The sequence below is a fragment of the Salvelinus sp. IW2-2015 genome, linkage group LG27, assembly GCF_002910315.2.
Source record: "Salvelinus sp. IW2-2015 linkage group LG27, ASM291031v2, whole genome shotgun sequence".
Lineage (NCBI taxonomy): Eukaryota > Metazoa > Chordata > Actinopteri > Salmoniformes > Salmonidae > Salvelinus > Salvelinus sp. IW2-2015.
This window is the reverse complement of record NC_036867.1, coordinates 10,814,922-10,826,433: the sequence shown is the minus strand read 5'-3', so window position 1 is coordinate 10,826,433 and position 11,512 is coordinate 10,814,922. Positions and strand designations below refer to the sequence as shown.

Here is an 11,512-nt window from a genome sequence, read left to right as displayed (position 1 = left end):
TGCTTTATCTTGGCCAGGTCGCAGTTGCAAATGAGAACTTGTTCTCAAACTAGCCCTACCTGGTTAATAAAGGTGAAATAATAAAAATAAATAAAAGTAATGAGTCAACTGTAACGTAGCAGAGAAGGACTAGAAACAAACAAGGAACAGAATGAATATTAAATGTGTTAAAAAGTATAAATGAAGGTAACGTTTGAATAATAATACACATGTATGTGAACTGCCGATGAGTTTATTTCCTGGGAGGATGAGCTATTAAATATTAATTATAAAATATGAGATTGTGGCGCCGTGATGTTTCATGATTTTAGCCTGTTTTGAAGTGCACGGTTACCCTGCAATAAACTCTCACTAACAAGACACATAACACACAACACACTAACTGGTCTTCCTATGGAGAGAAAAATCTATTCTGGCTTTTTGCTGTTTAACATATTTCATTGGCTCAAAGTAAGCAATAGGTACAAATATTATTTTCACTAATGTTCATTGTTTTGTTTATTTTGTTGTTTGTTGAAATGAATAGAGTGATTCACCATAATCATTGGTACCTACAGTATATTGAGATATGGACTATTTGCTTTTATCTTGATCTCTTAGACCTCGCCTGGCAGTCAGGAGAAGGTGAGCTACCATAGTTTTTGTTTTCTTGTAAATGTTTCTCTGTCATGACATGGGAAAAGTCATGAGAAATGGAATGTTGATCAATGACATAACAAGAGATGACGTTTTATTGTTGTAACAATTTATTGGTCAAAATCAACTGTTTTAGTCAATGAGACTAAATTACATACTGTTGAAATACATTCAATGTTATTTTCTTCTTCATATTGTTACACATTATCCACCCTTCCTCACCAGCGTGAATGACCCTGGGGCTGTTGCATATTAGGCTGGATGAAATCTAAAGACAGTGACGCGGTTTTGGATCCCAGACACAGTCCTCTTCTAGACCACTCTTCACCATACCACAGTTAGGAGGAAACCCAGGCGGTATCGTAACCGTTCTCATGGCCAGGTTGTCCGCAGAGGATGATACTGATGGTCAATTCTTTTCACCTTGCCCACATTGACTTTGACTCGGATGACAACCCTCTGATTTTCAGGAAGCTCCAGGGGTACCTGCTTGCCTTCTCCATGTCTCGACTGAGGTACACTCCACGCCCCAACATACCACCAGAAGACTGACGAAAACCAGTGTTCAGGATTTGATTTGCGGCCTGCCTAGTGGTGCCGTGGTACATGACGTAGGTATGCCATCTTGTGGTTCAGATAGGCCCAGTCGCACTACTCCAGAGGGAAGAGTGAAGTCATCTTCTGCCCACATGGTGTTGTAAATGCTGCTGTAAGAAAGACAGGACTGTCAGCGATGTGAGAGAGGTACTACACCCTAATGATATGGCCAGTCAGGCACATGCACAGATAGAGTCTAAGGGGCACTGGAGCACCTGCCCTTTGTCCCTACTATTAAAACAGTGCCTTTTCATTGGTGGTGTTTCTTAAACTAATTTATTTTCTCTCTTGTTACTTTAAATGTAACAAATTGCCCATCAATCTGAATGTTCTCATAAACTCATGAATCTTGAAAAAAGTCCCCTCCCCCACCTTCAACTGCATGGAGGAGTGATCTACAGCGCCGGGTGGGGAGTTTGAAATGATTACTGCCAGTAGTAGGTTACTTAGGGTTACTACCATGTGTCGTCTCACGGTCAGGGACAGGAAAAGGGGCAACTGCAGTTTGACTGTTTGTCAGCAGCAGAACCGATTTAAATCAAGTAAAGACTAGTTAGCTTGTTTTGAAAGCATAACTAACTAGCTGATTCATCTACATTTGGGATGATCAACTGATTTAGACCACCACAGTAGTGATTCTAGCAAAGATACTTTCACTACCTCCCTTTCATCTGTGGTTCTAGCTTGTTTACCCTACAATATGTGATGAGTGACTGTGGCTTTTTTAAACTTTGAGCACCTCCCCCATCAAAGGTCTGTTCACACGATATTTCGGCTAACTTCTTTGTTGCTGGGAATTTTCCTTCACAGCAGGAAATGTAAACTTGTAGTGTATTTGAGTTTTAAAAAGGCATCTAAAGTTTGTCATTTCCACTTTGACATTTCAGACTTGATTTCCCCAAACAAATAATTTATCGACACCTACAAAATTGTCCAATTACTTTAATCCACATAATAATTCAAATTTCCTGTTGCTGCAGGATTATTTTGCTGCTGTAGCAAACTGGCTCAAATGAAACTCCTACATATGTAGCTTAACTTCCATGGGTGACAGTAACAAATCCCCATTATTTTCACAACATTATAAACAAAAATGGTAAGGTGCAAAATTATTACATGAAAATGTCATGGTATGCATTCATTCAATAGTTTTCGCTTTTTTGTTGGTGACCTACTCTTTGATCATATGCACATTTTACAGAGAGGATTTAAGAGACTTAAAATAGTCAAGGTAAAGGACATCCTAAACAAACTGCTCATCAACAGATTACAAAAATAACCAAAATGCAGAGTCGGAATATTGAAACCAAAATGTAAAACTTATCAAGTATGATCACGATTACTTACCTAATGTTGTCGAGGTGATGTTGATCTCAGGGTACAGATAAGGTAAGAGTGATTCAACAGATTACCTTAGAACAGTTCTAGATGAAGTTTTGACAATGGTGTGTCGTTTGGGCAATATGCAAACGAATGAGGGTCTGCTTTTAAGTTTCATTTCCCGTCATACAGGATATCACATGTTCAAGGTTCATATCAGGATGAGAGGGGAGACTAAACAGTTTCCACCCTCCTCCTCGCTCTCTCTCTCTCTCTCTCTCTTGCTCTCTGTCTTTTCTTTTCTTTTAAGGGGTGGATCAGCTTTAATATTGCAGATAGATTGATGCTTCCATCAATGTAATTGTCTGCATTATTTCCAATCCCCCATATATTTTTGGGGTAAATATATATATTTATATATATACAGTCGTGGCCAAAAGTTTTGAGAGTGACACAAAAATTAATTTTCACAAAGTTTGCTGCCTCAGTCTTTTTAGATATTTTTGTCAGATGTTACTATGGAAAACTGAAGTATAATTACAAGCATTTCATAAGTGTCAAAGGCTTTTATTGACAATTACATGAAGTTGATGCAAAGAGTCAATATTCGCAGTGTTACCCTTCTTTTTCAAGACCTCTGCAATCTGCCCAGACATGCTGTCAAATAACGTCTGGGCCACATCCTGACTGATGGCAGCCTATTCTTGCATAATCAATGCTTGGAGTTTGTCAGAATTTGTGGGNGACTGATGGCAGCCTATTCTTGCATAATCAATGCTTGGAGTTTGTCAGAATTTGTGGGTTTTTGTTTGTCCACCCGCCTCTTGAGGATTGACCAGAAGTTCTCAATGGGATTAAGGTCTGGGGAGTTTCCTGGCCATGGACCCAAAATATTGATGTTTTGTTCCCCGAGCCACTTAGTTATCACTTTTGCCTTATGGCAAGGTGCTCCATCATGCTGGAAAAGGCATTGTTCGTCACCAAACGGTTCCTGGATGGTTGGGAGAAGTTGCTCTCAGAGGATGTGTTGGTACCATTCTTTATTCATGGCTGTGTTTTTAGGCAAAATTGTGAGTGACACCACTCCCTTGCCTGAGAAGCAACCCCACACATGAATGGTCTCAGGATGCTTTACTGTTGGCATGACACAGGACTGACGGTAGCGCTCACCTTGTCTTCTCCGGACAAGCTTTTTTCTGGATGCCCCAAACAATCGGAAAGGGGATTCATCAGAGAAAATGACTCCAGTCCTCAGCAGTCCAATCCCTGGACCTTTTGCAGAATATCAGTCTGTCCCTAATGTTTTTCCTGGAGAGAAGTGGCTTCTTTGCTGCCCTTCTTGACACCAGGCCATCCTCCAAAAGTCTTCGCCTCAGTGTGCGTGCAGATGCACTCACAKCTGCCTGCTACCATTCCTGAGCAAGCTCTGTACTGGTGGTACCCCGATCCCGCAGCTGAATTAACTTTAGGACACGGTCCTGGCGCTTGCTGGACTTTCTTGGGCCCCCTGAAGCCTTCTTCACAACAATTGAACCGCTCTCCTTGAAGTTCTTGATGATCCGATAAATGGTTGATTTAGGTGCAATCTTACTGGCAGCAATATCCTTGCCTGTGAAGCCCTTTTTGTGCAAAGCAATGATGACGGCACGTGTTTCCTTGCAGGTAACCATGTTTAACAGAGGAAGAACAATGATTCCAAGCACCACCCTCCTTTTGAAGCTTCCAGTCTGTTATTCGAACTCAATCAGCATGACAGAGTGATCTCCAGCCTTGTTCTTGTCAACACTCACACCTGTGTTAACAAGAGAATCACTGACATGATGTCAGCTGGTCCTTTTGTGTGCAAGGCTGAAATGCAGTGGAAATGTTTTTGGGGGGATTCAGTTCATTTGCATGGCAAAGAGGGACTTTGCAATTAATTGCAATTCATCTGATCGCTCTTCATAACATTCTGGAGTATATGAAAATTGCCATCATACAAACTGAGGCAGCAGACTTTGTGAAAATTAATATTTGTGTAATTCTCAAAACCTTTGGCCACGAATGTACATATATTGTCACGACTTCCGCCGAAGTCGGCTCCTCTCCGTGTTCGGCGATCGACGTCACCGGCTTTCTAGCCATCGCCTCTCCATTTTTCATATTTCCATTTGTTTTGTCTTGTTCCATACACACCTGCTTTTCATTCCCTAATCACACTGCATGTATTTAGTCCTCTGTTCCCCTCCATGTCTTTGTGTAAAATTGTATTTATGTTATGTGGTATTGTTAAGCGCCATACTTTTTATCTATGTTCCGTGTTTGGGCACATTTACTTTTGTGCTTTCGTTTGACCGGAATAAAAAGTGCGCCTGTTCACTACACTCTGCTCTCCTGCACCTGACTTCGCCTCCAGTACACACCCGTAACATAAATACACATACCCACATATACATATATAAACATGCATATATATATACACAAACATATACATACAAATACACATACATATATAAATATACCTATCTTTTAAAAATATATTTTCCTTTATTATTTTCCCCTAACCCTTCCTCCAATCCCCTAATTGGAGTTAAACTAATGGACAACAACACTGAGGCTTCTACTTCCAGCTTATACATACTATATACATTTTACAGACACAATGTATTTTACAATAGTTATATTATGTTTGTTTTTCTCCTGGCCTTCCTCTATTTCTGATGTCCATCCAGTTTCATTTGCCATATATTTGTAACTGTGCTATGTCACAAAAGTTCTGAACCTATATACACTTTACAGACCCCGTATGTTTTACATTTGGTATCTTGTTGTTATTAGTCCCACCCTTCAGCTCCATTCAACCCCTTCTCTGTCTTTCCGTTACTACCACAGTCCAACGGTCTAATATCTCTCTGATAGTGGATGTAAGCCTGCATGTGGAGCAGAATACAGCAGAGCACCCTTACATAGAGAAAGCTCAGTTCTTTTATGATAAGTTACTATAAGTCAAATACAGATACCCCATGTATGTTTCATGTACACTGAGTGTAGTAAACATTAAGAACCCCCCCCCCCCCCGTTCAATAGCACTTCAATCTTTTGTCTTGCCCATTCACTCTCAGAATTGCACACATACACAATCCATGTCTCAAGGCTTAAAAATACTTCTTTAACCTGTCTCCTCCCCTTCATCTACACTGATTGAAGTGGATTTAACAAGTGACATAAATAAGGGATCATAACTGTCACCTGGTCAATCCATCATTGGAAAAAAGCAGGTGTTCATAATGTTTTGTACACTCAGTATATGTTTCATGAGTGAAATCCACATCGTATAAGAAGGTATCCTGTGGTCCATTGTGGCTCAGTTAGTAAGGCATGGAGCTTGAAATGTCAGGATTGTGTGTTTGATTCCCGCTGGGGCCACCAATATATTAAATATTTTAAAAAACATCTCCCATTATATTCTGGTGCAGCTTTGAGAGGAGCACAGCTCTGTCTCTTTACTGCCGGTTAAGGTATAGTGTTTTATATTGGAAAAGCTTCAGAATCAGGGCCACCAGGGTAGACACACACAGACACAGAGATAGAGACAGATCCTCACATTCATTTCCTCCTGAGCAATGGTCTGACCACAGCCTGAAATAGCCTGGGACTGGCAGAGACAGAGAGCAATACTGAATTATTGAAGTTTCTCCCTCTCTCTCCATCTCTATCTCTTTTTCTCTCTGACCCATCTCTCTCTCTCTCGCTCGTTCAGATTCCATCCCCCCAGTTATCTGTGCTATAGACCCTCCGGTAGTGTACTCATCTGGCTCTAGCACAGTTAACCATGACTAATTTAATGGGAAATTACATTCAATTAAAAGGGGAGATTGAAACTAATGAGGTGAATAATTGGGGTACAACAGGTATCAATGCAATGGATGAACTGTTCCTACTCAAACCTGTAGTTCAGCTTGCTGGAGTTTAGGGGAGATTGTAAGCGCTGTGCCGTGACACCACCTACACTAAGACCTGATGTGTCTGTCTGTCACACCAAAAGCAAAGAAGCTTTCTGGTATTTGTATTACTGTCGATGGACTTTGTTCAGAAAAGACAGGCAGGATTGGCACCTGCTACATCTGCTGCCGAGAGGTTCCGACATCAATTCGTAATGACAGAGGTACTGACAGGGCTGTTAAAGGTTATATAGGTGTATAAAAGGGAAGACAAAGCAATAAGGTGAATACTTAGGGTACAGCAGGTATCAACGTAAAGGGTGAACGGTTCCTATCCAAACCTCTACTACAGTCTGTTGGACTAGAGAAGGGAGATACAGAGGCTCTCACAGATATACAGCATTCAAATACAGATACACTCACGGGACTTGGACTCTGGTGAGGGAGGGGAGATGTTAGACACAGCCAGATCACTCTTAGACTTCTTGGGTTTCTTAGGATGGATCTGCCAGGGCTTCTCATAACTCCTGAAGTCACGACGTCCTTTACTCTCTGCTGGGAGGAGACGAACAAAGCAAAGTACAGAGAGATCCTTGATTAAAACCTGCTCCAGAGTGCTCAGGACCTCAGACTGGGGTGAAGGTTCACCTTCCAACAGGACAACAACCCTAAGTACACAGACAAGACAACGCAGGAGTGGCTTGAGTGGCCCAGCCAGAGGCCGGACTTAAACCCGATCTAACATTTCTGGAGAGACCTGGAAATAGCTGTGCAGCGACGCTCCCCATCCAACCTGACAGAGCTTGAGAGGATCTGCAGAGAAGAATGTGAGAAACTCCTCAAATACAGGTGTGCCAAGCTTGTAGCATCATACCCAAGAAGACTCGAGGCTGTAATCGCTGCCAAAGGTGCTTCAACAAAGTACTGAGTAAAGGGTCTGAATACTCACAGTACCAGTCAAAGGTTTGGACACACCTACTCATTCAAGGGCTTTTCTTTATTTATCCTATTTTCTACATTGTAGAATAATAGTGAAGACATCAAAACTATGAAATAACACATATGGAATCATGTAGTAACCAAAAAAGTGTTAAATAAATCAAAATATATTTTATATTTGAGATTCTATTCAAAGTAGCCACCCTTTGCCCTGATGACAGCTTTGCACACTCTTGGCATTCTCTCACAACCAGTATGATGAGGTAGTCACCTGAAATGCATTTCAATTAACAGGTGGGGCTTGTTAAAAGTTAATTGTGGAATTTCTTTCCTTCTTAATGCGTTTGAGCCAATCAGTTGTGGTTGTTGACAAGGTAGGGGTGGTATACAGAAGATAGCCTATTTGGTAAAAGACCAAGTCCATATTATGGGCAAGAACAGCTCAAATAAGCAAAGAGAAACGACAGTCCATCATTACTTTAAGACATGAAGGGTCAGTCAATCCAGAAAAATATGTACAGAACTTTTGAACGTTTTTTCGCAAGTGCAGTCGCAAAAACCATCAAGCGCTATGGTGAAACTGACTCTCATGAGGACCGCCACAGGAATGAAGACCCAGAGTTACCTCTTACTGCAGAGGATAAGTTCACTAGAGTTACCAGCTCAGAAAATTGCAGCCCAATATAAATGCTTCACAGAGCTTCAAGTAACAGACACATCTCAACATTCAAACTGTTCAGAGGAGACTGTGTGGAATCAGGCCTTCATGGTCGAATTGCGTGCAAAGAACCACTTACTAAAGGCACCAATAAGAAGAAGATACTTGCTTGGGCAAAGAAACACGAGCAATGGACATTTAGACTGGTAGAAAGATCTGTCCATTGTCTGATGAGTTCAAATTTTAGATTTTTGGTTCCAACCGCTTGTGTCTAAGTGAGATGCAGAGTATGGGAACAAGTACATATGACATGCCCGCATGAGTGTGGTGTTCCCACCTGTGTGAAGGCATGTGAGGAAGGAGGTAGTGATGGTGTTGGTTGCGTGTTTGTGCACTGTGACACTGTCAGATGATTTATTTTAGGAATTCAAGGCAACTTAACCAGGCATGGCTACCACAACATTCATGGCAGTGATAGACTTATCATGTGTTTATTCTCAGAATGCAAATGACCCAACACACCTCCAGGTTTGTATATCGGCTGATATTGATCCAAGAAGGAGACTATGCATACAGATCAAACTTTTGACTAGGTACTGGTATGTCAATGTGATATTCAGTTTTTTATACATTGCAAACATTCTAAAAAACGTGTTTGTTGTCATTAATGCGATAGGTATGTGTTGTGAATAGATTGGATGAGGGAAAAAATGATGAATAGTCCGATTTTAGAATAAGGTACTCGTAACGTAACAAAATTGAATAAGGTGTACAAGTGAAAGGGTCTGAATACCTTTCCGAAAGGCACTGTTTGACAGTGTTGTGAAGTACATGTGTGGCGTATGTGTGGGTGAGTTGCATAGTTAAAGTATAATTTTAGCACATTATGTGAGCATCTGGTGTGTAATGGGTCTGTGTCTGTCTGTGTGTGTGTGTGTGTGTGTGTGTGTGTGTGTGTGTGTGTGTGTGTGTGTGTGTGTGTGTGTGTGTGTGTGTGTGTGTGTGTGTGTGTGTTCCTACCTGCAGAGCTCTGGGCCCACAGTGCGGCAGAGCCCGACAGTGTTCTGTGCAGCTTGCCGGGGCTGCCTTGCTTGGTCTGCAGGTGATTGATGAGAAAAGGAATAGGGTGATCTGGGGTCTCGCTTATCAGACTGGTCATCATCTCCTAGCAAGACAGAACAGAGACACGTCAGACAGATGGACAGAGAGACAGGGGAGGAGAGAGAGAAAGAGAGGGTAAATTAAGAGTGGGGGAGAGAGAGAGACACAGAGAGAAAGAGAGAGCGAGACGGAGACACTAATAGACAGAGAGAGAGAGAAGGAGATGGAGAGAGAGATACAGAGATAGACACACAGAGAGAAAGAGAGAGAGACAGAGAGAGAGAAAGAGAGAGACACAGAGACACAGAGAGAGAGAGAGAGACAGAGACAGAGAGACAGAGCGAGAGAGAGAATGAGATAGATGGGGAGAATAGAATGCAGTTAGACAGACGGAGGAGATGAGAAGGTGAGCGTGGGATGAATTCCGAGGGAGAAAAAAGAGAGGGCAGAACAGGTAGCAGTCAGGCAGACTGACAAAATTGGGGAGGAGAGTGGGAGGGAGATAAAGAGGGGGGGAGAGAGAGAGATTGAGGAAGGAGGGCAGAACAGAGAGCAGCCAGACAGACGGACGAACAGACTGGGGAGAGGGAGAGAGAGATGGAGAGAAGGAGAGAGAGGAAGCTGTAGGGAGGAAGGAGAGAGAGGTAGAAAAAATCAGACAGGCGGGTGGACAGACAAGGGCAGAGAGAGATACAGGAAGAGGAAAGAGATGATAGAGATGACAGAGATGATAGAGATGACAGAGATGATAGAGATGACAGAGATGATAGAGATGACTAGAGTGGGGAAACAGAGACGTAGGAGGAGTGGAGCGAAAGGAGAACAGGTAGGGGAGAGGTGATGAAGAGAAAGAGATCTGGACAGAAAGCAGAAGGAAAAGGAGAGAATGGAGAAAGATAGAGAGAACAGAGAAAAGACGACAGAAGTTAGAGAGAGGTAGCAGGGGTTGAGGTCACCTGACTTGGCATGCTGCTCTGACAGACTGTCTGATGGGTATTCTCTATCTTATCTGCCAGTCATGACATGCCTAATTAGATACAGTGCTGCATCCCAAATGGCACCCTATTCCCTAGATAGTGCACTACTGGGAATAGGGTGCCATCAAGCCAAACCATGACAGCCAACATGTTGTTAAAAAAGGGATGATGAACAAGAACCTTTGCATTCCCATGAAATATGAGCTGAGAAATACCTGCATTTTAGTAATGACAGCTTCACGCAGAGAAAAAAAGAATGTGGAACTTAACCTGATTAGAATCACTACACAAACCAGGACCACTTACAGCACAGTGAGGATAATTCAGCAGCTACTGATAATAAACTTCTACATTCTTAGAAGGGCTCTGCAAAGTTAGTCTATTTCCGTGTGTGTGTGTGTGATATCAGGGCTATGGGGATGAACTCGGCTTGAAACTCAGTCAGATTAGCTGAAGCTAACACCAGAAATGCAGTAGAGGGCTGGGCTGGTGGCACCTACCCAGCATGCACCCAGTGCTGGGTCCACTGACTCAGTGCCATCAACCCAGGTCCCATGCGGCTCAGTTGGTATAGCATGGCACTTGCAACGCCAGGGTTGTGGGTTCCATTCCCACGTGGAACCAGTATGAAAAATGTATGATCTCACTACTGTAAATTGGTCTGGATAAGAGCTTCTACTAAAATGTATGTTTGTGTTTCTGTGTGAGAACGTGTGTAATACCTTAGTCAGCTATGCTAGTCTTGACCGTGCAGAGAGTACAGTAGGTCATTGGTCAAGGGGACATGCCTGCCTGGCCTTTGTGTCTGTGCAGAGCAGCTAAAATGGCAACAGCAGTAGGCTACAGTACATCTCAACCAGCGAGAGAGAGAGAGACCTCACAAATTCCAAAAGACTCACTGACATGGGATGCTCTGCCAAAAAAGGTGATGTCTTAAAAGAAGCAGTGTTGTTGAGGAATCAAAATCCCCTGCAGCTAAAGAGATAATCTCTCCACGTTAAGAGATAATCTCTCCACATGTTAAAGCTGAATAATTTAGCTACTCAGGCTGTTTCACTACTGAAACACTGTCAAGTACATAAGCAGAAGCTCACAAATACTGTACCTGCAAGCACATACACACACACTGACTACTCGTTATTGAAACACAAAGGGGGGGGGGGGGTCGTTGTGCTCAGATCAAAAGGCGTTTGCCACTCAAGTACTAAAGTGAATTTCTGCTGTACGCGCAGCACTCAATTATAAACCCACTAACGATGGTGGCATGTAACAGTTATAATTAGTGTTTCGTAGCTCCGGTGGGTTGTGTGTGCTCTGACTCTGGGTCTATGCTGAGTTGGTGCCACCAGCCCACCCGTGAGTGT

The 11,512-nt window shown here is 42.5% G+C and overlaps 1 protein-coding gene and 1 long non-coding RNA gene across 2 annotated transcripts in view; both read right to left on the bottom strand.

The window, feature by feature from the left end:
• Positions 1–723: 723 nt before the first annotated feature.
• LOC139022633 (uncharacterized) lies at positions 724–2,897 on the bottom strand. Its single transcript, XR_011474330.1, has 2 exons — positions 2,581–2,897; positions 724–1,343 (listed from the first exon to the last, which is right to left on the bottom strand). It is a non-coding gene; the product is annotated as an uncharacterized lncRNA (long non-coding RNA).
• Positions 2,898–6,876: 3,979 nt separating this feature from the next.
• The window catches only part of LOC111953887 (uncharacterized protein C8orf34 homolog), a 34,752-nt gene continuing 30,116 nt past the window's right edge, over positions 6,877–11,512 (bottom strand). The window contains exons 2-3 of the mRNA XM_070435679.1: positions 9,091–9,235; positions 6,877–7,028 (exon numbers count right to left, since the gene is read on the bottom strand). Of these exons, the coding sequence (XP_070291780.1) occupies positions 6,877–7,028; positions 9,091–9,235 (297 nt within the window). The remainder of the gene's footprint in view (positions 7,029–9,090; positions 9,236–11,512) is intronic.